Below are 24940 nucleotides of genomic sequence, written 5' to 3'. Positions count from 1 at the left end.
ACAAACCTATTCTTAGTCTGAATAGGAGACCTTCTTGAAGCCCTTTCTCAGTGTTACTCTCAAGACCTTCTGCTGGCAACTAACACCGCCATTGTGGACCTGCTGGCTCATTCAGCCTTCACATCTGGGTAGGACATTGGCTATGGACTCTAGAAGTGCACCTCAATCGAAGGGAAGATTTTAAAACTTCATCTATCATGAAAGCAACATGATACTAATACTAGCTGACAAGATTTTAGGAGTATTGGGGGTGGCAAGGGAGTCCCAGCTTTGAATTCCCTGAAGCAGAACAGCTTTCAGTAAATGCTGAGTACTCACCCTGAATACCAGATGTTCTTGAGGAATATTCAAAAAATTGAGATATCCAAAGTTGTTAAACATCTGAAAATCTTGGCTTGTGACTCTACTGCTGAAGCAATAGTTTGTGAAAATGCATCTTAGACTACCACTATTTCTAATCAAAGGGTTTAAAAAAAGTTATCCATCTGTCCATCTATCTTAGGTAGATCTTTCTATCACTCTATTCTCCGATGACACAGGTGCGATACATTACTAACAGGTTGGTCCTATAAAGAGTTCAAAATTTAGAAGAAGAGTCACATCTTAAAAGTCATTAAAATTTACTATAAAGAGCTTCTCTAAAAGCACTTGTATTTCATAATGAAGGTATTTACACTCCTATATTGGAGGATGCAGAGATAACACAGTGAAATTTTTCTTTCAGAAAGTTCTTTGTTATAAAATATGAAGTGGGTTTTACTGTTCAGTGAACCCTGACCTTTATTGCTCACTGAGAGTGCTTCCAACCTGGTTAAAAGTTTGATACCTAAATTTCCAGTACAGGTGAAACATTTAGGACAGTATCCCAATATGACAGATAACACTTGTTTGTTTCTGGTTTTTTACAGTTCATGACAGCACAGTATTTTTTCATACAAGTAAAAAAAGGTCTATTTTGCTGCAATAACTGATTAACATATCTATTTTTCCATGTACCTTAGTGAAGACACAAGTCTTCATATCAGAACATAAAAAATGTTCCCATTACAGTCTCCACAGTTGATTACTTCTAAGTAACTGTTTTTACGCCTATCTTGATACCTATCATAGCTCTGAATCTCTCACGTTTTAAAATAACTTATGTGTATTTTGCAAATAACTGGTTCATCCAAGGTGCAGATATACGTGTCTGCTTTGAAATAAAGAAAGCATAACATGTTGTGCTTTGCATGTTTTCAATGCTAGAAACTATACAGATGTAAGTAAAAGGTGGAATCTCTTTCCCCATCCAAACTCTTAGACCTTCTATCTGGGCCAGACTTTGATATTTGCCCCTTGGCTGGGAATCCGCTTATCCAACTTCACTCTTAGCTGCAGTGAAGTAGCCCTGCAGGCAGGCCAACTTCAACGAACCACTAGTGGTATCATCATTAAAATCCTGCTGAAGGTCACCATGGAAACCGCCTGCTGAGGCTTCGCTGCTGCACTCGGCATCTCCTAATCAGCTACCATGTGAAATGCAAATTCAGACAGTCTGAAAATTAGTCAAGAAGAATAGAGGATGAGGATGCAGATATGTGAAATATTCATGTGCTTCATGGAAAAAGGAAGACAGCATGAATGACACAACAAAGAACGGCCCCTGACATTCTTGCTATCATTTTGCATTATTGTTCACACCCTACTGTATTTCTAGGCCTCCAGTTCTGAAGTTGGTTATATGAACTGCCATATAGTCTACAATAAATAATAATTAAAAATGGCCACAGTAAAATGACTAATTGCAAACCCCACAAAAAGGTGTAGTGTATAAATTACACAATAGATCATTATTTCATCCTTTGTAATGTCACTGATTATCCTTTTAAGTCCAGTTTGTTTTATAAGAGGGGAAAAATTGTCACTATAAATACAAAACAAAACAAAATACTGGGCAGTAATCTTTTATTAATAGTCCAGTAACTGTCTTTGAATGTAAAAAAATTTAAGGTTCAGAATTACAACCCCTATGCTATAAATAAAATTGCACAACGCTTTATGTTTATTAAAATTATTTCAGTGCTCATGTTTATTTGCGTTTTCAAAGTATCTTTAATTCATGTAGGCTGAATTCAATTAGAATTGGTTACTAATATGTGTTCTTTGGTTTACAGCTTCGATCAGTTTGTCCTGTTCTTTTCAAAGTGGGAAAGTATTGCAAAACTGGCATCTCAGAACATTAACAAGCAAGCATTTATATTCTTTCATTCTGTTACTCACACTAAGAAAAATACTTATTTTAGTTAGTTTCTTCTCATTTTAGAGCTTAAAAAAGCAAGTACTCCCCCTTAAATGCATTAATGACAGTACTGTTACCTATCAGCTTAAAACAAATACTGCTGCGATATGCATGAGTATATTGTTCAAATTCAATTATATTATGTCTGCCTATATTTCTCTGAAATTTACTATTAGTGTTGTCAAGAACCACCCTTTCGTGCAAAGAACTGCCACTCAATTGTATCAAACAGCACATTGCAGTTTTATAATGCAGACAAATGGGAACTAAACAATTCATTTTTACTAGAGAGTTACATTGTATCTATTTTAATGCAAGCCCCTAGAGAAACAAGGCTAGTGCACTAATTTACTGTGCAACATAAACTTGTATAGTTGTGCTTTTAGAAAAGCATACTATAGATGTAAGGCTCAATCCCATTCTGGCATGTGGAACATATCATTGTCCATTCTGGGAAAGCATTTTGTCATACTTGCAAGGAAGCTCAATGAAATTAAGAAGCTAACAGTATGAGGTTTCCATCATTAATCCCCCCAAACTTAAAATCGTATCAGAGACTTGTTTTGACAAGAACACTTGAGCAAGTTCAACAAGCAAACACTTACGGGCATAATCTGCAAATAACATAAAATTGCACAAGTTCATTTACTTCCCTGGAAGTGTGCCAGCTTACATAAACTGAGGATCTAGCCCATAAAAAGGAAAATTACTTACTTCCTCTGAATAGTGATCTGAAGGGAGAGGTGGGTAGTCACACTGTTCTATCTTCTTGCACAGGGAGTACAAATTCATTTTATCACCGTAAAAGGGACTCTGCAGTGCAGCCATCTGTTTAAAGAGAATGTACAGTTTTCTTCTGTGTTTTTAAGTAAACCTGTTTTGTCATAAAATGTGTAATACTAACATATCAAGTGATTTTTAACGACTTTTGATTCCCTGCTTACAAGTGCGACAGTGCTAAAAACAGAAGTTCCAAAACTATTACTGTAATCAGTGTGTGTACTTATTCTATGTTGTACAGTCATACCTGTCACAATCCTTATATTGCAATATTTGAATTGTATAACATTAAAGTTTTATTAATAGAGTATGAGGAGAAACTGAGTAGTTTCCGATACTGCTGTGAGTGTGGAGAGTCCTTGCACCACAAGGGAGACACCCCCCCAACCCCATAATGTAATTTTGGAAGAAAACATATAATTTATTTGAAAACATTACCTGATCTAAAGCAATACCATATGTTGAAAATGCTGGATAACAGTAGTAGATTTTGTAACCTTCCATAGCTATTACACTAGACTTTGATACAGTTGGGGGTTTTTTTAAGGCAAGAAAACTAGAGGTAATGTCTATACTTCCAAAAAAACCCAACCCCAAAAACTTCCTAATTCAGTACGTTATTAAAAAATGCTTTAAAAAAAATATCCCAAAACGTCATCAGAAGTGGCACCCACAACTATATAAGATTATCTGTTGGAGAGCACTTATATAAATCATCAGCTTAAAACCAGCATTAGTAAACCTAGGCTTTATTTCCAGACAGTGTTACAACTTGACATTTAAGGTGAAAACAAATGCTATGGTTAGCAGGATTACAAATTTTAAAATTCATTTAAAATCTCTCCATTCTGTTCAAAGCCTTCTAAGTCTTTGAACTGCAGCAGCACGAATGCTGCTTTGAGTGCAGTGGTGCCCCAAAGTCAGTCACCCTTTTCTACATGTGCTAATAAGTTTGATTTTGGAAGGACAATGTGTACATTCCCCAGACAGGCAGAGTGTGTGTGAAACACGCTAGTCCATGCTGTGCTACTCAGTGAGCTTCAGCAGGGACAGGACAAGCTGAAAATGGCTCTCATCTGTCTTGTGGTCTTCCAGATAGCTGTTTAACTCTTTCATGTCTAAGCACCAATATCATTGGGGGAAAATGAATGAAGAAAATTACCGAAATTCTCTTACATTTACTTTATATCTGATTAAAATGCTCTCAAGTGGTTCAGTACTTTTCCATATTACTGTCAAGTAAGAATAAATAATCTTAAAGCTCCCAGAACAAATACTATACTACAGTTCCATCCTATACTCCTCCCAAATATTCTGTATTACCAAAACATTAATTTTTTGGATTTACATGACATTGTCTCTTACCTTAAAAAGAATGTTAAAAATGCAAGCTAAAGACCGAAAAAGAAAAGAAAAAAAAAAAGAGAGAGAAAATCAACTGCAGGGTTTGTATGCATGCAGAAATTCTAAATAAATGCAAAGATACTAATTTTTGTACTCCAGGTGTTCATTAAAAAGTACTTTTGTTTGAAAACTGCGGAGTGTTAAAAAAATTCTGAATGTCCCCTAAGGAGTTAAAACAGGAATACTATATTTTCATGCATCTCCTGCTTTGACAGATGAAAAATGTCAACTGTCCTGTTTTTATTTTCAAGCTTTTGCACTATTCATCTGGTTCATTAGTGCATCTCGCTGCTGCCCCTGACAGCTGCTCGCCCTCTCCTCCCAGCAGCTGAATTTTTCAGGCTAATTTGATCCTCCACACTGAGACGATCGCTAGAATGATTGACTTGCTCCCTGACCTCCAGGGTCTGACTTTCCTGATTAGTATTCTGGGGGTGTCTGAGGGACGAAAGCCCACTGTCTGTCTTCGGGGCTGGTGGCAGCTCGCTCTCTCTCTTTTTTTTTCCCTTTTTTTTTTTTTTTTTTTGAACTGTAAGCCACCAACCTACAACCCTGTAAGGATGCAATTGCTACGCTGAACAATAAAAGGAAATGTGTAAGACCTACTTTTCCATGTAAAGGTCCATGTAGCAAAAGCACAGCATCTTGATTTTAATTAGTAAAGTCTACTTTGTTGCATATCAATTAAAACTCCAGTGGTAGTGTTTTTGAGGTTTCAGAAATACCTGGGGCTCTAAAAAAATCAGACTTTAAAATAGACTTTTAAAAATCTTACTGGCCACATAGTTAGCATTGAATAATAGACTGTAATATAGGTTAGAAATAATAATTTTTAAAAACAACATACATTAGAGCAAATTAGTCTAAACTTAAATTAAAACATAACTGAAAAGAGTTTAGCAGCAATTAAGCATTTACTGAGAAGTGATAAACATGCCACGGCTTTTCTCCAATTAAGCTGGAGAGAATCCAGAGCACATATGAACACATACCAACATGAAGTCAATATAATAAAACATGCTAAACTGCAAGCAATAGACATATCACAAAAAGATGCCCAGCAGAAAACTGCACGGATAATAAAAATACCATGCATTAGTACACACATGTCTTAAAGAACCTTAAATAACCACTTTCAAATAATTAAAAAAAAAGAGAAAAATGCTAAGCACGTATTTTGAGTTTACTATATCTAAAATTTCAAAATTACATCTCAATGATCAACAACAACAAAAAATAAACCAACAACAAAAAAAAACCCACCAAAACCCACCCACCACAAACATCTGGTATGTTGCAGAATTAACTAAATGGGATAAATGTACCTTTAAGAAAAATTTAAAAGCTATAGTTGAAGACACTGCCATATACTGTAGCTATATAATATATATCAACAGTAAGTATCTTAATAATTACTTTATTCTTCCAATAAGGAAAAAAAACCCAAACACAACACCATATCAACTTAATACTATCCTGGTAAAAGTTCTAAAATAAATAAAAGGAGAATGGTATTTAAAGATGCTGAGTTAATCAACGGAATTAAGATATTTAGCTATTTTGAAATTACTTACCAGATCAAAGAAAAGTTTAATATTCCCATAGATGTTTAACATACTATACCAGCATCAAACCAGCAAGCTCAAAAAAACCCCCAAGCCTTCTTTAGAAAAGTCCTATTGATTTCTATCCAGTAATTTTATTCATGTAACACAGAAGAAAAATTAACCTTAAAATATGTTTATTTTATATAATAATTAGTTATTCAAGGGTTTTATTTTTTTGTTTCCAGATTTAAAAAATTCCCAAGAAAACCAATGAGGAGTAGTAATACTAAAAAATCCTTATCTACCTTTATGCTATCTTCAGGCTCCTGCTTGTGCAAGTGTGTAAAGTACAGCACTGAAATTAATGGCACTTGCCATGGTCAGTACTAAGGAATCCCAATATGGGATTAGGTTTCAGTTCAGGATTTAAACTTCTAAATACTTGATATCAAGTATCAGACTTCATTCCTGTGAATTGTCCCCAAGATTTAGAAGCAACAGCTATACATAGATCTGTAAGCTCTGCAGAATTGCAAAGTACCTATTTGCCCTTTTAATATTTGAAGCAACATGTTAGTGATAGAATGTAAACTACCATTACTGGAGACAATTCACCTAGTAGTAACACACAACTTTAACAGGCAGACAATGTTTTCTACAAAATCCTAAAATAACAGGAGGTGCCGATCCTACTGAGTATGTGTTAAATGAGTTCTGCTGACTCACTGAGGCAGGTGGCTTGTAGATAAACGAAGAGTGAGTTGGGTATATTTTTATCTGGAACATGACTAGAAAGACTTCACTGCCATTGCTGATGGAACGAAATTTTTTTCCAGCATCCTTCAACACAAGTGTTTAGTCTTTTGATCAAGAAATGATATGCAAAGAACCTTGAAGATATAGTTGCCTTAGAAGCCTACCTGTTCTTCACACCTTCATTTGCCTCCATTTCAATTTGCCCTATATCTTTATTTTCTCAGAATACAGTATCGTTTAAAATTATGCATCACCTACCCATCTTGACTATATGAATACAGAAGTTAACCAATAACTACAGTTTAACCAATTGGAGGAGAAGAAAGGGTAGAAAAATTACATGTCTGTGCAACAGAAGTCACTATCTTCAAAGTTAATCCAAGCTAGACTAGTAGGAATAAGGACACAGTAACCCTTTTTTTTTATTATTTTTTTACTTCTGATAACTATATTGCAGTTTTTGAAAGCATTAGTTGCATACTCAAGTCAGTCCTACTATTTCTCAATGCATTTATTACCAAAATCATATAATCAGCATAGGCCATTAAAATACCTAGAACAATTTTACATATACTTGCCATTATTCATTTATTAATCCTTCAGTTATGGCCAATCTTCAACAAATTGCTGTAAAATCTTTGTAGCAAGCCCAGTAAAAGGCAACTCTTGAGCAACACACAGAGAGTATTTCACATGCTGAAGTTAAGAGTTCTTATTGCTAATATTAAAAACAGGCATAATAGCTGAAAAGTAGCTTTTCCACAATGCTACACACAAACAACAAAAATATAGAAATAGATCCTAAAACAGAACTTAATACATTTGGAAGGGTGGGGGGGGGCACGGGTGGACCACAACAGTATTATTAAGTTCACTGTATATATCAATATTACCTCATACAGAAGACAGCCTAGAGACCAGATGTCAGATTTGAAGTTGTAACCATTTTCATGTATTCTCTCTGGAGACATATAATAAGGTGTACCAACTGCAATAAATACACAAGTATTTTTGAATGAAAATTTCTGTTGTTATATAGTTGTAAAAGTACATTTTTCTGGCTGAAAAACATTTTGCATCTTCTATATTTCTCATTTTGCTACACATATAGTTTCAATTCATACTTATGACTCTTCAGTTTGCTAGAAATATACATTAATTAGATATCTATTTCATCCAATGCAGCTTTATTTTCACTACTGATATCTAATTACCAGAATTATTCAGTTGTAGAATACTTCTGACTTTTGCTTTTAAAGAAGCTTGAAAGCAATTACTTTCTTCTGCAGACAACCAAGGGAACATACTACATGCACACACACACATCCCCGCTCCTTTCCAAACTGTTACCACTGTGGCTGGAAATAACAACAGCTAGAAAGTCTCTTCCATTGCTTGAATTCTTTTTTTTTTTAAATGAGTTGTCTGTTCTTCCTTTTGAGACTATCCTAATCTGAAAAATATGCTTTTGAAACTAATAAACACAATTTAGTTTGACTATCTGAAACTAAAATTGAGCCTGAAATCCAGTATCTTCAGCTTCCCAAAGAGGAAGGCAGGAAAACCTGTGAGCCCAGAAGAAGCCGAGGCTCCTATGAGCGACTCGGCCATCTGCTGCAGGACTAGACTCTGCAAGGACTTTTCAGCTCCCTAATCTGTGGCTGTCCTAGCTTAATCCTGCCTCAGAGCTGTGGGCTCTGGAGACGTCTGCTCTTGAAAAGCAGCATTTACTAGGACTGTCCCAGAGCAAATTTACATTGGATACCCAAAGACATCTCTCCCCTTTATTTTAATTAGACCCTACCCATCTGTGTCACAAGTTACTTGGAAGACAGAAATTCTGAGAATTTTCAGCTCTGTAAAAAAAGCCATTAAAAAAAATAGTATCTAAGTGATGGGTTCATATGTGACAGATCAACAAAAAGAGAAGTTATGAAAAATAACAGTAGTGGCAATTTTGGTGCACTGTCTCTGAACTTTTTCCTTATATCCTCCCAAAATGACTGCCTAACGTCAAAGAGTCACATATCTATGTAGATTTTTACTTCAAATTTGTGTGAAATATTTTCTTAAACACTGAATCCTGATGATGAAAACCAACTGAATTCTGTCAATTCAATACAGGTTGACCTTATTTTGAGACTAAACATCTTGCAACACAGCCAGAGATTAAAATCAGCATTCTCACTGCAAACTACGAAAACTAAGAGTATGAACCTCACACTATTTTACTTAACACAAAAATCTAATATCACTCCCACACTTCTGAACTAGCCTCATCTATTCAGAATTCATTTCTGTATGATATGGGAAATGGAGGTATAGGGAATAGGTAAGTAATTCCAAATCTGAATAATCAGGTTAATAATAGTTTTAATTAATCAGATTAATAATTTTACTCTAATCATTTCCAAAAGTTAAGGGGTTTGCTTTGACAATGTGCCCTATCTTTTAGAAAGGCTGACATCTCAAACTATGTCACACTTTCTTAGGGACAAAGGTGCAGAGGGTTGGGGCAGTACTTTCCTACTTGAAAGGCCCAGCTGGGATTGGGAAACCCAGTACCACCTTATCCCACGTCAGGCCACTGCTGCTGGTAACCCATAATTTCAATTCATCTTCTTGGCAAACAATATTGAAAACAAAATTCCAAATGAATATAAACTGAGAACGTGCTTCTCCAATGGATATGGCAAGAGCAGAGGTCCCATATTGCATCCTACAATGCATTTGGCCCCCTAAATATTTTGGGAGAGACTTCCAGCCCTGGGAGAGAGAGGGTGCCGCAGCCCCTTTCCCCAGAGGCTCCCTTAGCGCTGGCCTGAGGAATCACTGCAGCTCTGAACTGAGGTCAAAAGCTTAAAAGGAGAAAGGCTGGGGAAAGGCAACTCAAAATGATGGAGTATTGTGAAAACCATTTACTCTCATGGGATGTTTGTATTAACCAACCACAGAGTAATGGTCAAGAAGGTCTTTTCCCTCTGAAAGAATAGGCACCCAGATGGGTGGAGTGTAACACCAAAATAGCATCAGAAGACCCAGAAGCAACTCTGTTACTCTAATGTATCAACAGTGGTAGTTTAATGGGTGTTTAATGACAGCTATCTTAAAATTGGAGACTGTAATTAAACAACATTTGGCATCACACAGCTTTCATATTTTTATTATTCTTACTGTTGTACTTCGCTCTTGAATTTTTTTTTTTTATTTTTTTTTTTACCCCAAGGACTTGTGAGCTTGGACACCTCTGAAAACTTTCAGCTGCATTTTGCATCCATTGATTAATGCACTGGTTTAGTGTATTCTGATGCTTTGTTGGCAGAATTCATCTAACAAAAAACAAGTTTAATAGTAATCTGGTTCTTAGCTGGTTACAGCAGCACTGCCTTTGCTACTCTGAGACATCACGTAAATAGCTGGTAGTGAGTAACGTGCCAGAAAGAGGCTTCACAGAATCCACAGGGGGCAGCTGAAAATAGAGGTTTGAAGGTTCAGAGTTTACCAAAAGCAAAGGTAATTTTAACCAGTAGCTCTGGGAAGCCTGCTGATACGTTAGGGGTCCAATATGACTGTGAAAGATTGATGATAGTGAAAAGGAGAAAAAATGCTATCATTTTACAGCATTTAGCCTAGTGTAACACCTTAACTGCAATACAACCTGAAGACCCCAATGACCAACAAGTGAAAGGAATTGAAATTACAGTTATGTTAGTCATTGAATCGCAAAAACAACTTGAAGATCTAGACATCATTACTACTTGTAAACTGTTTTTAACAGAACATGACAGAAAAGATTCATTATTCTGACATTCAGGAACTACTGAAGGCATTGCAACAATTCTTTAAAACAGTGAGCAACCTTGGTACATAGCTGTACTGCTGGCAAGCAACTACTAGATGTGATTATATGTTACATTTCCTTCCTGGATCATTATTTTTATTTCTGTTAAGTGAAATACAGCATCACAATACTATAAAGACATGTGATTTTCTTTACTCATCTGGAGACACAGAAGTGGGATAATACAAGACAAAGACGTAACATATTAAGGTGCCTCTGTTTTTAAGAACAAAATCTGTAACTTTAGCATTCTGTTCACTGCATTTGCACATCTTGGATAACCTGCAAGTCTGAACAGTAATATCCTTGAAAATGGCCTGGGTCAAGTAAACTGCTTCCTCAGAATCTGCTCCTGCTCTGGAACTCCCTCCCTTTAAAGATGCCGCAGATCCAGAAAGTGTTGTTTTTTTATACAAGCTTTCTACTATTGGGAGAGGCAACAGACATAATGGAAATGGTGGCTATTAGGGGCAGAAAGCTGGATCTGAAGGATCAGAGGAAAAGAAACTATTATGAAAAAGGGAGTTATGACATAAACAGTCCGTCTCATTACCTGCATAAACACATAACTCACACTGCAGCTGAGTTAGAGGAGAATGTGTTCACTTAAAAACCAACAATGCATCAAGGAGCTGAATGAAATACAGTAACTAGCTCTAAGTACTATCAAGCATTTTTAAGCTGGGAGAAAAATCTGCCTGGTAAATATTAATACTACTTATACAAAACAATGTAATGCCTAATTCAGGTATTTAAAAGACTAGTTTTCAAAAAGGCCATATAATTATTATTGAAATTCCATGCATTGGAATACATAACTACCAGAGTTCAGGAAGTGGGCTAAAATCACTTCATTAATTCTTCTGATTTTTGAAGAATTCCAAAACAAGACTTCAGTTTAAAAAAAGGCCCAATTTATTTAAGTAATCAAAAAATATGGTTTATGAATGACTTCATGAGATCACAAGAATTTTATAATACAGAGTTCAATACAACATGCAAGTGCATAACAAGATGAATGGTTGATGCTGAAGACAGACAAAGCTACAAATAAGCTGCAGTTATGGACCAGCGAGGGTAACCAACCACTGACACAAAAAATTCTCCATAACTATAATTTGTTTTTTACTTATTTATTTTAATATAGGTGTAGGAGATTTCTAAGTCATAGGCTCATCTTCAACTACAGATATGGGACCTAAAATACTGCACTTATCCAAAGTAATTCTGCAACCTAGCCTACGTTATGCAAATAGTCTAACTGCAGAAATCAATCTATAGATATCTTGGGTTATTTTATAATGTAGCATTGTAACATCACAATAATTTACCTTCAGCTTTCAAACTACTGTAAAAGATCTCAGGGTTTTGTACATACAATAAGAGTTGTTTTAATACAGCTTCTTTGATGACTGTAATGAATCAGCTGCAGATTTTTCTGCTAGCCTTCCTGTACACTGAGGGTGTGGGTTCTCAGAACAGTTTGGTTAAGAGTATGAAAGTGGAGCTTATTCTATTCACAGCAAAATGGTGCTGCATACCACCACCTCAGCACTTGCTTTGACACCCTCTGCTGGGTTACAGACCATATGTAAGAGGAAAGGAGAGTATCTGCACACATTTTTACAAGGTATTTTATTCCCCACAACCTGCATGAGTTTACAGTCAAATCCCTCATAACATAGCTTTGTGCTGGGGACAGGAGTACCATGGAAATGACAGAAGCTGTCAAACCACAGAAGAAACACCAGAATTCAACACATATGATCCTTTGCTTTCAAGCATTCTAAGACTGCAGATCTGCTCTTTTGCCCTCCAAGAAGGTATTCACATCATGTTCTGCCTGGACAGCATGCTGTGCAGACCTCTAGCAAAACCACACTGGAGAACTGGTTTTGTTGGGTTTGGGGTTTGGTTTTTTTTGGTAATTGAAATACTAATATATGGACTATCCTTAAATCCACTGAATTGCTAAAGATAAAAAAATGCACATTTCCATGAGCTGCCCTTAGAATTGCTGTTTCATCAAAGAGCATAAGGCCTGGCATTCAGCCATTAAAAACAACAAAAAAAACCCTAACACACACAGTCATAGGGAAAGGAGTAAGAAGCCTTTCTTGGATCATCGTCCCCTTTCTAATGTAAAGTCTTCTGAAACAAAGAAATTTTGTCAAGTTTGTATTGAATCAACAGTACGAAATGCCTCCATTTCCTTTGCATTTTTGGAAGAAAGATTTTCTATTTTCAAAAAGGTATATACATGCCACAGTAGAAAATTCTACTGTTTTGATAAGTCTGTATAGAAAGAGTTAAGAACATTAAGAAATCCTGTCCAGTGCAGTATTTATTTGTTTCAAACGGACCATCAGCAAGTACTCTAATTAAATCAGTATTATCCATAATTACCAGTTAGAAGCTGCAGCTAATGAAAATTTTAATACATTTCTTTATTTCTGAAAGCCTGAATCTAGTTTGCTACTGAAATTTTTATAAAGCCTCTAAACAAGTATAAATTGTGACACATAATATGTTTGTAATTCACTGGGGTTTGTGCACCAAAGGTTTATAGAATCATAAAAAGATACAACTTTGAAAGAAATTTCAGGAAAACCAGCAACAGAAACTGCATGAGAAATTAATTTTAAAAAGTGGTCTCTGCTAGTGACATGATAAATCAGTGTGTCACTGTCTCCACTGTAGCCTAAGTTAACAGCTGAACAAAACCTTTCTCCTAGGCTGAATTCTGACATTAGGTCATAATTAAGAAGGAAATGGGAAAAGAGGAGATGGGGAAAAAAGAAAAAAAAAAACCAACAGCTCCTCTACCAAGACACAGCACCCAACATTAGAAACAAAGCTTCCATCCCCCTACCCCCACCGCTCTCTGGATGACTCCTGCATTTGTAAGAGATGAGCTTTAAAGGGCTTGGGGGTTTTACACTGGTTTTAACTCTAGCTCAGTCTTCAGTCCCTTTGCAACCATTCCCCTGCAATGAGCCAAAATAACACAGGGCTGAAGTAGTTTGTTCATCTTTAACTACCTGACTTCTGTCTCAGAACAAAAGTCTAGCTCTCCCACCCTCAAAACTGACTTCTGCCTTCTTCGTGTGCTCCTACCCACAGATTAGGATCTACAGCTTCCTGCAAATACAGCCCAGGAGCAGCTCCCTCTTTACACTGCTCGTTTACATCCTTCTTCCATTTGCAGGCAGTAGCAGGACCCAACTATGACAAATAATATTTCCACAGTGCTGCCAGAGATGGCCACTGGGCTATGATGGCAGCACGAATATCAGCACTTTATATAACACACTGTGCCATGAACTACTATCAGAACTTTAGGGTTATGTCTGAACTTCGATGTGGAACCCAAGCACATTTCCAGTCTGGTCTCACTGCTTCTCCTCTGTCTCTTCCTCTCTCTTTTTTATTAATGCAAGATTGCACACCTGCGCCTGAGTTTCACCTCAGACCTACTAAGATATCAGCAGTTAACGCATGGTTTTGACTACACCAGTATCAGTATGCACCAAACGTGATAAAAATAGGAAAGCACAAAAGAGTGACTGGAGGCTTTCTGGAAGACAGGGAAGTAAGGATCGTATAAAAAAATTCCTTTCTAAAATAGTTTTCTTGGGCTGTTAACACTAGTATTGCCCACACCTCAAATGTGGTACAAACATGCTGGACATCAATCCTCTCCTTTTTTCCACACTGTACTGATAACTGGGACTATCTAAATAAAGCTATATCACGAGTTGGGGATAAATATGGCATATTTTAATCCAAGAAATCTGATATTTCATAGTCTAATTAGAAACATCAGCATCTGAGCAAACACAATTCTTTGTGTGTCCTCTCATGGCCCTAAGACAGGGATTGTAAGTATTACTTAACCATTCTTGGCTTTCTTTATTTTCCTTACCATGCACTCTTGTTAAATAAAAAAAAATATCCAAATGCCTAATTACAGAATTGTCACTGTCATTTGTTAAAAATTCACACTATGCAGCATTTGAATTGATTTTACCTTTCTGTATTCAAGGTGCTCTGCCTGCCTCAATACCCTTTACAAGGAACAGGAGACAATTCTGGATGCTGCCATCTATTGCCTTGCTCTTGAGGGGTCTAAAAGTTCATTTCACACCCTTTGCAGTCAGTGAACACAGTTGAATTCAGCAACCACTAAACATAGCCACTTCAGCAGGGGAAAAGAATTTTTTTCTTAGCTAAAAAAAAAAATCTACATCACCATACTATAAACACCGATTCTTACATTTCTCTTTAAAGCAGATGCTACTCTATTTACAAGGCTTTTCTTTTTTACAGAGATCCTCTTAGAGTCTGTCATTTGTCCATTTGCTACATTTAACCTTAAAATATCTGCCAAATTTTTACTTTTTCTTCTCTAAAGGCTTCTTAATCATTCTAGTCTCCACATGTCACTCAAAAGATGCAAATTATATGAAAATTTTGTTTGGAAAAAGTTAACAATGTTATTTTTTATGTGCTAGTAAAGAATAACTGGGGCATTTCAGAAATTTTTTTTCTATTCTTATAAAAATAAGTTTTCTGGGATTTGTTTGTTTGTTTGTTTTGCTTTTGTTTTGTTTTTAAAGTCTTTATGGTTCATAAAGCCTAATTCTGATCTCTCCTTGACTTAAATTATATTGAGAAACTCCACCTTGAAACAGGCAAGCTCCTCTGTTAGCCCTTTCAAAGCATATGACCAACATGTCATCAGTGCTACCCATACAGGCACACAGAATTACTAGATTCTTTTCAACACTGATTAAAGTTCAAATGAATTTTAAAAAAATGCATCTGTATTATTGGTCTTATTTTTTCCTAGCATTTGAACAACAAGCTGTACTGCTGAAAAGTGACACCTCAGTGTTAAGCTTTTCTCTATTTGTCCATGGTGCTGACCATTATTTTTTTATTATTTAAGAAAAGCTTTAGCTCGACCTAGCTGTTTTCTTCCTCCTCATGAGTGGGCACAGTATTTCCACCATGTTAAAAAAATCCACCTCCCCAACACCTGTACCTCAGAGAAAGCTTACCTAAAGAATGTGCAGCTGTGGTTTTGGAGCTGAAAAATCGACCAAGTCCAAGGTCTCCAAGCTTTACTACCCCTGTAGCTGTAATGAACACATTAGCTGGCTTTATATCTGAAAAACAAAAATTTTAAAAATTTAAAAGTCACAATGAGGTTGCAAGAAAAGCTACTGCTCTATTAATAATAGAACAAAAGAGGCTTTTATTTACACTAATATTAACAAAATTTGACTGTGCTGTGCAGAAAGAGTGGGTCTGGGATTTGGAATTTCAAATTAACTATTTTAATAGTACAAACATCACTCAAGCAAAAAATTAAGACCCATGGAAAGTATCTTAAAAAAACCAAGCAAACAAACACTAACAAGAAAAACCAAAGCAAAAAAGCCCCACACCCAAAGCAGCATATACAGGGACTTTATTACTACTTTATATAAGCTATACACAAGGACTTCAATTAGAACTAGAAAACCTCTCATTATGTCTTAAGTAACAGACCAAAAATGTTTTTAAGAACTGTAAAACATATTTTTCATCACTTTTGCTGATCAGATTACCCACAGTGGCATGATCTTATTTATTTGAAATAGGTAACTGATTCTCTTTAATAGCAGGCGTTAAAAAAAAAGGAGCAAGTTTTACTCAGGAGAATGGTTATTTGAACTCGTCAATGGAATTGGGCTAATCAAGCAGAAACAAAGAAAAATAATGATGTATACCCCAGACAGTTATTTTTCACAAGTAATATTCAGTTTAAGTTTTAATCCAATCCTTCAGAGACAACAGCAAAGATTTTCATTGTATGATTTTTAACAAGGTACCTAACCTGTTAGTCTTCTAAATAAACCAACATGGTATTTGTTTGGCAAGTGTGCTTAGCTCTTACTCAGTTCAAGAGCAACGCACTGTCGCTCTAAATTTAAAGAAAATCACTTAACTTTCATAAGAGGGGATTACAGTTTGCATAAGATACGGTACAGTAAAAGGAATGGTTAATAACCCTTCTACCAGCATTTTCAGGTTTCCAATAAAAAGTTACAAAACCTTACAAGCTTTAGAGAGGAAGACAGAAGCAATTATGTTATGCTTCTATCTGACCTAGTTTTCAGGAGTTTGGATCACCCTTTGTGTAACAATCCAACTTGGACATCATCTCAACTTAAAATAGCTTTAATTGTCACTGATTTTGGTGTGTAACCATGGAACTGTTAGATTTGCCATAGGTTTGCCAGTAGATTTGAAAGTAGAATTTTAGTTTAAGGAATTTAAACTCAATTTGGTTTTGAGCTAAAATATACTGAAATAAACTAGTTTAGTCATAAAAGCATTAAAGGAAGATACCTATACCCTATGGAAAGAATCTGTAATTTTACATCCTTCTCTTTGTATAATTTGCACTTGCGGGTATCTGTACAAATGCGTAAAGGAAAAAAAAGGAGAATCACAAGGGAAAGCCATTTGCAGAGGCAGAGGCAAGTTGAGCTGCTGAAGGGTGCAACATCTCTAGCTGCAAATGACAAAGCTCAGCAGAGATCGCGGGACTTTTGCTTTCAGGCAGCTATTTGCATCCCAGCAGAAGGAAGCCACCAACCCAAGACATGTAATTTCACCTGAACCCAGAGAGACAGTTGCATATACAACTTGCAACTTGTAGCCAGAGGGATTTCCAAGGCAAAAAAAATTGTACATCTGAGAAGCAGCTATACTACGATCTGTTTTCTTTGACTCAGCGTTACAAGGTAAAATGAAGACAACATATGGAAGAGACAGCAGTGCAGAGGTTTAAAATGGGTAAAAGAGATTTAGTACCTGACAGGGATAGATGGCAAGTACAAGGGCTGTTGGGACACAGTACTGGACACAGAGATTGGAAATAGTGGAGAAGAGAAGGGGAGAAAATGCTCACTGCTGCACCTAATCCAGTAGGTAAGGGAGTGGGAGAAGGGCCTATACATCACTAGAAGGCGTGGCAGGAGGCAAATACTCTTGTAAGGGAAAAAAGGTGCAAGAGGCGAAAAGAATGGATAGATAGCTGTGCAAGAATGCAGGTAACAATACTTGGGAGAGACAATGGGCAAATATAGAAGAACAAGAACAGGACAGAAAATAAGAGCCAGCAAAATGAGCAAGCAAAGAGGTAGCAGCGGCAGGGTCTCCATCACTTACAGAGCTATCACTTATTTTGAAAACTTGGTATCACAAGCCATTGCTGCGAACAAATGCCTACCACAACGAATGTACAACCACAAACTTCTGTCACACTTTTCCATTACTTATAAAACATGACAGAAACATACATTGTGTCAGCTGTCAAAATTGATTCCCTTATGACGTTATTTGGTGTCATTTGCATTGAACCAGCTTAATTCTCACACAGTAAAAGGTTTAAGTAAAGACAAATCATCATAGATGCTATATTACCTCTATGCATAACACGACGAGAATGCATGTGTTCCAAGGCACTGCAAAGCTGAACGAAGTACTTCCAAACTGTTCTTTCAGGAATCAACCTCTTCTGTTTCTTAAAATGCTTAAAGAAAAAAGGATGGACACTGAATATTAAAACTTAAAACTTGCATAAAATGACTGAAAAAGTCAGAAAATCCTTTATTTAAAAACCAAATACAAGAGGCTCACAACCTAATGAGAATGGTTTAAACAAAATTTCTTGACACAGAAAGCTTTTCCCTTAAATACTAATACATGTATCATCAATGTATGTGCTTAGGTCAGTCAACACATAGAGCCACAGACATTAACGAAATATAACTGCTATCCCAAAACAGTATTTATATGGTATTTAGCAATACTCAGTGCACGATTAATGTGGTCAGAATAGTCTAGCATAGACTAGGTGGCCACAGAACAAATAAAGGTCAGATATAAAGGTATGTGCCATGGAACTTCCCAAACTGAATAATTTCTTACACCAACATTGATTTCTATATCCTCATTTTCTAAATAGCAGAAAAAAAATAGTAGTGACACACAATCACAAACAAAGATCATGTAAGAAGAGTCGATCAGATTAGTCTTAGAAACTTCTGCAATACATCAGAGGGGACAAAAGGAACTGTGATTTCTGAAAATTTCATAGAGATCTAACTCCCATTCAAATATTTTCCATTCTGTATAAACAACCATTACCGATCACTGGTAACAGTTCAATGGCCTGTTAAAGCTTACATGAAACGTAATTATGCTCTGCTACACACATCTCCTTCAAATATTATATTCAGGGACTGGAATAACACAGGCCTCCAAAAATACATACCAAAAACCTGGAAATCCAGCCAATGCTAAAACGTGCAAGTTTGATCATTATAAATTTTGCAGTTAAAGGTAAGACTGAAAAATTGTTGCTCATTTAGTCTCTCTTTTAAAAGAATTCGTATTTTGACAGATTTTAAACACACGAAGAAAATACATGAACAACATTAATACTAGCAAAATTGTAGATGGAAAGCAAAGTATTTAGATGTATTTTAATATCCTGTGTACACACACACTTCACACTCATGTACACCCTAAGAAAGTTCATATAACAAACATTTATTACTCTGGAAAAATAAAAAAAATATTTTCATATACTATGTTAAAATGTGCCACTGAGAAGTTGACAGCTGCATCTACACATGACAGAGACATGCAGGAGCATGAGAAAGATGTTTTTAAACTAGCTACAGCAAAATGCATCAGTCATACAAAGGATCATAACATTTCACAAAAATGTTTTTAGTTATAGGGATTATTTCAAAATGCATTTTCATTTAAATGAGGCAAAGCATATAAATTACTTCTTTAAATATAATTTTCTCTCAGTCTTGGACTGAATCCAAACAAACCTTGTGTATCTGTTCTCCCCATAGCTGGATTTGCATATCAGAGGATTGTTTGATGTCAATAGGAAGATAGAGACCAGGTTTCTTTTCATTTAAAAACAAATACACAATACATGTAAGTATGTGCACATGAAAGCATAGTTCGTCGATTTAAAATGCATTCTGAAATTATCATAACTAGGTACTTTATTTAAACATTCTGAATTATTATTATTATTATTTTAACTCAAATCTAAGCACAAGCAGTGATGAAACACCATTCACAAAATGTCTGAAATGGGAAGATTTTCCATTGCAGATTTCCATTCCTATGTACTTAAAGTACATCAGTGTACTTTCAAAGTATTTATGTACAAGTATTCTTTTAACACTTTATTCATTTGCCACCTATAACACTGTAGCGATTGTACAGACAAAATCGGCTTCAGTTCTTACAGTGCAAGCATGCAATATAATAGCAGTTTTTAAGACATAGTCTCATTCTACTGAAGGCGTTAATAATTTTGCATGATAATACCAACTACTCTTCCTGAAAGCATCAATAGTATTACTATCCCTGCAGAATTTATCTGTCTAAAGAGGATGCAAAAGAGAGATGCCACATTTGTTAACAATGTTTAAACTAAACAAAGAAATAGGCACCATTTGCGCTTGTATAGATTTAAAAATAATCCAATTATCTTTATAATAAACTCACTGAACATTATTTTGTGTAGTAATTAATTACACTATCTTCTTCCACCAAAATACATATTCTCAATGTTTTCTTGGGCTGTTGTCCAGCAATAGCCAAAATAGTGATGGAATGCCTCCACTACGAAGAAAAACTGATTTTGCAAAACTAGCTATTGAAACAAGTTGTATGTTTCTAGGAAATAGTCCAGCAGGCAGTGTTAATTCTGAGAAAAGTCACTAAGGAAAAGGAATCCCATTCCTGTTTAGAACCCTACCTTCTAACAAGAAATGTACGTTGATGGAACATGGTCAAGCCTATTTTACGCCAAACAGCATAATTAAATTCATATAGCACATATTAACTGTATTCAAAGCAGGATCCTTTTCTCTCTCTCCTCCATTTTAAAATAGTCCACAATGCAAAATGCAGTTCCAATGGTTGTGGGGTTTTCCCCCTCCCTATAGAGAAGCCAAAATGTAGAAGACTTGATGCCAAAACAATAATTTTTAACCTTTATTGTAGCAGAGCATAGTAGCACCGTAAACAGTGAATACTGAAACTAATTCACTGCCTAGTGCTGTTAATGTCTCAAGCATCCTGTCTACATAATCAAGCTAACTTAATAGAGTTATCTCCCATTGTATACAAGTTGCTATTATCTGCCCAAATTTGACCTCAAAGGAATATAGCCCAACATACAGATTTCTAAAGTACTCCCATCTTCAACATTTTACTATTCTGCTTCTTCCACCTGTCTGAGGCTCAAAGGACAGTCCTGATGTCCCTCAGACCACTGACCTTCTGGAGTGTGATAAAAAAAACATAATCCTATTTGAGGTGAAAGATCAGTCTCAACATAGTTGAAACTGGGTAAAAAGGGAACTACTTGTACATGTGCATTAAAAATTTGGGAAGTGGTGTTTTATCAGGGAAGCTGAGAATACCAGGCATGCTCAGGCAGCAGACTGTCTCCCAGCAAGAATTATTTGTTTCAAAAACCATATCTCATGAAATATCCATCTCTGACTTTGAGAATGGAATCACAAAAAACTACTTTGAAGAGTTTTCACAATGTCAGTACAGAAAAAACTGCAATTCAGTCATTTAATGCAACTGGAAATTTTTGTGGTCATAAATTTGCTATTCAAATGCCTTAAAGAGCTTTAAGGTAGGCAGGTTATAGCACCAGTTCATCTTTTCATCCCTTTTTACAGAATGACTGAGCAGTTTTGTCATGGGAAAATGGAACTCTCCTGGTTTTCTCTAATGAATTGGTAAAAGAAAAATTAAATACTCTCCAAATGTTTCCATCCCAGTAAAATTAAATATAGCTGCCCTGCCCCTAAACAGCATATGCCATTCAGTTTCTTGGAGGCACAAAAAAAAAAAAAATAAGATAGACGGGGAAAAAAGTTTAAAGTCAATATAAAAGCATGGAATTGTATTATCCTGAGTTTCTCAAGATGATGCTTTAAAGGTCAAATTCCAAAAGCAAGAGTGACAGCCATTAGCAAATAGTCTTATCTAGGCTTAACAACCACAGTTCAGAGAATACTCTTAAAGGAAATATGCAGGACTATGTTTGGCTTTTATAAGAAAACCAAGGATTTCCTGCAGATGAGTAAAGAACAGTGAGCATAGATAATTTCAATACAATTGGACATTTCAGATATGATTGCCTACGTCTCAGTAACCATGCTTGGAAAAAATTTAGCATTCAGTTCTGACGTTAGTGTCTCAGAAAATTTTAAGGTATGATATAGCCTGGTTTAGACATCACTGAATAAGAAAAAAAATAGGAATAAATAAAAAACAGATTAAAAAAAAGTTTAAGAAGCAAACTGGACTATAGAAAGCAAGAGGTTTATGAACATCTGTTGCAGAAAGATGATAAACTGATCATCTAAACAATTTTGCAGAGTCATTATTTTTTAAAAAAAGTCTGTAAAACTGTCAAAACAAGCCCACAAGAACATATACCTGAATTTTTCACTGTGCATGCTCTAGGCTAGAGTTGCCTTCTGAAAGAGAGGATTTGGGGGAAAAGTAAAATGAGAATGATCATTTCCTTACTTTAAATAGATTCTTTTTCCTTCCTTTCATGTTCCAATTAGGATCTTGATCACATCTGTCTGTTCCCATGACTTCACTTCTGGCTTACAAAAATATAAAGTGGGGTTTTTTATATTTTATTGCATAGACCTATCAGAACACAGTGTTTCAACAACTGGATAAGTTTGTGAAGAAATCTGAACTTCATCAAGAGGAAAGTGATGCAGAAAGGATTATTACAAGGAACTTCAGAGTAACACATAATGAAGTTCTTGGCCACTTCTGCCTGTGTTTCTTTGGGAGTCTTTTTTAATATGGACTAGCAGAAAGAACAGAGAGAGGAAAAAGGAGGTCAGGCAGCTGTAATAGGAAACTATGGAAGCACAAGCAAGAGTTCTCACTCTGTGAATAAAACAGAAACAAACCAGAACTGGCAGGGTCAAAGAGATAGACCAGTGAGGATGGACCTCAACATCTCTACATTTTTGAGTAAAGATCAGAGACGCAAGTATGTAGAAATAAAGTTTCTACATTAAGCCTTACTTTTTATTTAAAAGGCTATGTAGCTCTAGTAGGAAAGTGGTGTCCCAGGAGTTTTGTCTGGCTCTGTTCATTCATGAATTCAGCTGCCCATCTCTTTAGACCATGGTAAGTTTTCTGCCATTTCTCCTTGCCTTCTACGCAGAACAAAAATAGAACTTTCCACCACACCTTGATTCATTCACTCAATTTGATCACGAGGTGATCAAATTTGCCTACATTTCAAGAGTAGCAGCTGGCTCTTAATTGTAAAAATAGAACAAATACAAAAAAACCACCAAACTATTTGGCATCTACCAACTGAACATACAGAAAGTGGCAAGTACTTGGCTAATAAAGTGACTAATAATAATAAATAAGTAAAATATTTACCTGATTCTTTTTCCAACTTTTCTTTACAGTTGTTTACATCTCCAGTTATTGAAAATGCCATACATTTATTTTTTCTGTTCAAGAATCCACAAAAATAAAATGCATTTTAAAGAAATCAATCTTCTTCTGTTAGTGATCTTAGTATACAAGAAGTAACTTTATTTAATCAATAGCAACAAAAGACTAAGCCACAGTACAAAAACGTAATAGACAAAATAATTGTACTAACAGAAGTACCTACTAGCATCAGAAGGCCAAATTAGTAGAATGAAACTATGGTCTTTCCTAAATAAATAAATTAATTAATTAAAGAAAAAAAACCACACGCACATCACAGAACTGAGATAGAAACTTTTTCTCAAACACAACTCTCTTTCATACACAATCAAAATAAAGACATCTACTTACAAGTCATATAAAGCCTTGTAAGAAAAACTCAAGTCAAAATTGTCATATTTTCCGTTTTTAGTATATATTCTTTCATGCTAATAATCTATTAATCAGACTGTTAATAAGACTCCTGATTAAACTCAGATCCCTTAGAAAGCTCTGAACAAAGTCACGTTATACATTTTCTTTTTTTTTTAATCTAACTGCCTTTGCAAAGATTCATTTCTTTTTTCCTTATTGAGTAGTCCACCTACAGTCACTCTGTTCCACCTAACATTTTTGATCACACAAAAAAGCAAGAACATACAATGTTCAGGGATAAAGATCACCTACTAAAATCAGATCTACTTGCAGAGCCACTAAAATAAAATTTCCATACCTGCATCATTTTCATTTTCTCTGCTGTTACCACTGAGTGGGGCTTCTTATAACACACAGCCACATGTTTAAATTCAACAGTATTTGTTTATATGCACCTCTACCCAGTATATCCCCTTGGGAAAACTGGTACAGCATGAAGAGGTGAAACTCATGCTTGAATCATTAACTCTACTTCCTAATAAAAAGCAATAACATGACACAGTAAATACAGAGGCTACCATCTTAACTTTTTTCTTCTTTTTACTACAAATAAGGCAGATAAATTCAAAATCTTCTCTCTTCATTCTCAGTAGGTTATTCATACAGCACAAACACTGACACTGCAAATGTTTCAAAAAAACTGTGTGAAAAACTAAAACTAATCTCCAAGTATTGTTTGCAGAGCATTTCAAACAAGAAAAGCACCCAGAACTATTATTTAATGAAATCTTTCAGTTCTCCCTGCTCTTTAAAAGGTTCATGGAGCCAGACAATTCTAGCACCAGTGGGCAAAGGTGGAGATGAAATACCCCAAGCATTTCTGCCCCAGTTAGAGCTATTTGAACAGCCTGTGTAACAGTGAAATGAAGTTTTACATCAAGTTAACTTTTCATAGCTGACTGACACCATTACTCTCCCTGTGAGTACAGCCAGTTGGCATACACAATAGCTTCAGGTGTGATGTCTGTGAAGGGGACTGTCCACAGGACAAACCAGTGTTGATAGTCTAATTATTTTAGCAGGAAATCTGCCTGCTTATTCTTATTGTTCCAGTGGCAGACACAGACAATGACCGATTCACAGAAAAACTAACAAGGCTGCCTGGCAATTACCCAGCCCAATTACCCCACTGGTAATTGCAGGACCAGTCAGCTTTCCTTCCATCAGCACATATACATAACTTGCACATGGTAAACTGCTGCTCTCCTTCTGGTTACCTGCAGTTCAGAGCAAAGGTGACAGTCAAGCACCTGTCAGACACCCCAGTGATACACATATGGGGAGCAAAACCTTACCAGAACTAGCTTTCCTATGTTAGCAGAG

The 24940-nt window shown here is 35.8% G+C and overlaps 1 protein-coding gene across 7 annotated transcripts in view; it reads right to left on the bottom strand.

The window, feature by feature from the left end:
• NEK7 (NIMA-related kinase 7) overlaps positions 1-24940 on the bottom strand; it is a 71537-nt gene that overhangs the window by 5603 nt on the left and 40994 nt on the right. For 2 of the 7 annotated variants that reach the window (XM_010563405.1, XM_010563406.1), the window contains exons 8-11: positions 18086-18194; positions 15670-15777; positions 7659-7753; positions 2993-3106 (exon numbers count right to left, since the gene is read on the bottom strand). In XM_010563405.1, the coding sequence (XP_010561707.1) occupies positions 2993-3106; positions 7659-7753; positions 15670-15777; positions 18086-18194 (426 nt within the window). Of the gene's footprint in view, positions 1-6; positions 1535-2992; positions 3107-4423; positions 4450-7658; positions 7754-15669; positions 15778-18085; positions 18195-24940 lie in introns of all 7 variants that reach the window. The other 5 variants (XR_774099.1, XR_774100.1, XR_774101.1 and 2 more) reach the window with 5 other exon arrangements.

The sequence above is a fragment of the Haliaeetus leucocephalus genome, unplaced genomic scaffold, assembly GCF_000737465.1.
Source record: "Haliaeetus leucocephalus isolate CR32 unplaced genomic scaffold, Haliaeetus_leucocephalus-4.0 Scaffold166, whole genome shotgun sequence".
NCBI classification, from domain to species: Eukaryota; Metazoa; Chordata; class Aves; order Accipitriformes; family Accipitridae; genus Haliaeetus; species Haliaeetus leucocephalus.
This window is presented reverse-complemented; position numbering and strand designations above follow the sequence as displayed.